Source organism: Polypterus senegalus, chromosome 13 (genome assembly GCF_016835505.1).
Source record: "Polypterus senegalus isolate Bchr_013 chromosome 13, ASM1683550v1, whole genome shotgun sequence".
Classification (NCBI taxonomy): domain Eukaryota; kingdom Metazoa; phylum Chordata; class Cladistia; order Polypteriformes; family Polypteridae; genus Polypterus; species Polypterus senegalus.
Genome location: NC_053166.1, coordinates 35,256 through 37,870, shown reverse-complemented (window position 1 = coordinate 37,870; position 2,615 = coordinate 35,256). Strand labels below are relative to the sequence as shown.

The following is a 2,615-nucleotide window of genomic DNA, read 5'->3' as shown; positions in this document are numbered from 1 at the left end:
TGGCATGATGTCTAGCTTTTGAGGTGCTTTTGGTCGACTTCTCTGTGTCAGGCAGCTCCTATTGAAGTGATTTCTTGATTGAAACAGGTGTGGCAGTAATCAGGAAATTGAACTCAGGTGTGATACACCACAGGTAGGTGATTTTTGAACAAGGGGCAATTACTTTTCACACAGGGCCATGTAGGTTTGGATTTTTTTTCTCCTAAATAATAAAACCATCATTTAAAAACTGCATTTTGTGTTTACTTGTGTTATATTTGACTAATGGTTAAATGTGTTTGATGATCAGAAACATTTTGTGTGACAAACATGCAAAAGAATAAGAAATCAGGAAGGGGCAAATAGTTTTTCACACCACTGTATATATGTGTGTATGTATATGTATGTGTAAGAAATGCGGGTGTGATAAGTATATATATATATATATATATATATATATATATATATATATATATATATATATATATATATATATATACACATTAGGGGTGTGACGAGACGCTTTTCCCACGACGAGACGAGACACAAGACTGGGTTCACGAGAACGAGGCGAGACTTTTAGAGACTTTTTAAAGAAATCTTTAATGTTTAAATATATAGCAAAAATAGCCTTTTATTTAACTGAAAAACACAAAATGCAAAAAATGCATGTCCATTTTGAAATCAACTTTTTGAAATAAAACTTCTATTTTGATGAATGATATGCAGTAATAAAATGTAAACACTGCAAAACATTTTGCCACAAACTGATAGGCAATTAATTGCACAATAAAATTAAATAGTATAAACAAAAATAATTAATAAACAACACAAATATCCTTTTACGTGCAATTAACCATAATTAGTGCAACTATCAAAGTAGTGCTGTCTTAAAACTCAGAGTGCAAAACAATGAACAAAATTTTCTTAAGCATGGAAAAAGAGCTAAGACCTAGGTAATGAGGTAATGACCTATACAGAACAGCCTAAGATATGGTCATGTTCTTTTTTAAGAATATAAGCATGTCTACATTTTCTGGCAGCAATTGTGACCTCTGGGCAGTGACTATGTCTCCTGCAGTTGAAAAAACACGCTCACTTGGAACAGAGGTCGCAGGAATGGAAAGATATTCTTTGACAAGTGGAGACAGCAAAGGATATTTGGAGCTGTTTTCTCTCCACCATGTCAGAGGGCAGCAACTAAGTGGGATAGATGCCTCTCTTCTGTAAAGTTCAGTTTCCCTCTCAATTCCTTTGCTGGGCTGTTCTGTCTTCGAGAAAGAGTCCCCTAGCAGATCCTCAAGTGCTGTCTTCTTGGAAGCAGGTTCCTCTTCTGACTCAGCTCTGCCTTCAGCTTCAAGAGCCCCCTCGCCCCATGTGTGGAACAATGAACTGATGCCTCTTCCTTGCGCTCCATACTCTTCTCATCTGTGGGCTTCAAGCAGCAGAAACACTGGCTTTAACATTAGCAAGCAGCAAAGCAGTCCCCCTCTCTCTTTTAACACAAATACACTCACTCTGATGCTCTCATGTTTACAACACACACACACACACACACACAAATACAGCATGAACCTATTAAATCAATTAAAATTTAGTACTGGAAACATAAATCTTCTAGGGAAAAAAAAATCAAGTCAATGATACCTGGTTTTGCTGCAACTGTTCCACCCTTTTCTGTATCCTCTGAAAGACTGCCTCACGCTGATTGCAGTCTAGCTGCGGTAGAGACTGGAATCTTGGGTCCAGCGCAGTGCTCTCCAGCAGGTAGTTGTATACATCCCCACTGTATCTGCCTGAAATATTGCTGAGAATTGCTCTCTTTGTGTCGGCCACAGTAGGGGAATCACTGTCATTTGGTGCCATGTTTTGTTCTATCATGTTCTTCAGTGGCACGATGAGTGACACTGTGGGCCTCTTTTCTTCACACAAGACAGAGGTAGCTGTCTTTAAAGGATTCAGCAGCTTCACAAGAAATTCGGCATTGACAATGTCGCAGGTATCCAGTGTGTCAATGTTTCGGGCATTTTGTCTTATTTCTGGACTGGTGAGCGTTGCTGCTATAGCAGTCTGCTGCTCCAGGTAACGAACCAGCATATCCAATGATGAATTCCATCGCGTGGTGACGTCCATTATTAATTTGTGCGGTGGCAGTTGTAGCAGCTTCTGCTTAGACGTCAGTACCGCGGCAGCTGTCGAACTCCGGTGAAAAAAAGCAGTTACACGTCTCACCCGCCCGAGCAAACGAGCGACACGCGCAACACCGAGGCCAGCCTGTGTAGCGAGATTTATTGTGTGCGCGAAGCATTTGATGTGCGGCTCAAATCCTGCCTCGCACACAGCCACATCCATATTACGCGCATTGTCTGTTACAATAGCGATGCAATGGTTTGGCTTTTTAAGACCCCACTGTGTGACAGCTTCTAGTAAAACTTCAGCGACGTTTGCCCCTGTGTGTGATTCAAAAAGTGGGCGCGTCTGCAGTACAAAATGTACCATTTCCCAATTACTGTTGATAATGTGGGCTGTAATTGTGATATAGCTCTGTGTACACCTAGAAGTCCAACCGTCAGTAGTTATGGCGATGGTTTCTGCCTCTTTCAGAGCCTGTACAACGTTTACCTTGCACTCTTTGT

General features: G+C 40.7%; 1 protein-coding gene across 1 annotated transcript; it reads right to left on the bottom strand.

Annotated features, from left to right (window-relative positions):
* Positions 1-663: 663 nt before the first annotated feature.
* On the bottom strand, positions 664-2,362 carry LOC120543127 (zinc finger BED domain-containing protein 4-like). Its single transcript, XM_039776007.1, has 2 exons — positions 1,627-2,362; positions 664-1,414 (listed from the first exon to the last, which is right to left on the bottom strand). Exons 1-2 carry the CDS (start codon positions 2,329-2,331, stop codon positions 1,268-1,270), a joined length of 852 nt encoding a protein of 283 aa, XP_039631941.1. The 5' UTR covers positions 2,332-2,362; the 3' UTR covers positions 664-1,267.
* Positions 2,363-2,615: the final 253 nt, after the last annotated feature.

Coding starts and splice junctions, on each gene's coding strand:
- LOC120543127 (XM_039776007.1), bottom strand. CDS start 2,331: ATGGATGTGGCTGTGTGCGAGGCAGGATTTGAGCCGCACATCAAATGC. Junction 1,415..1,626: donor AACAGTTGCAGCAAAACCAG/GTATCATTGACT, acceptor TGCTGCTTGAAG/CCCACAGATGAGAAGAGTAT.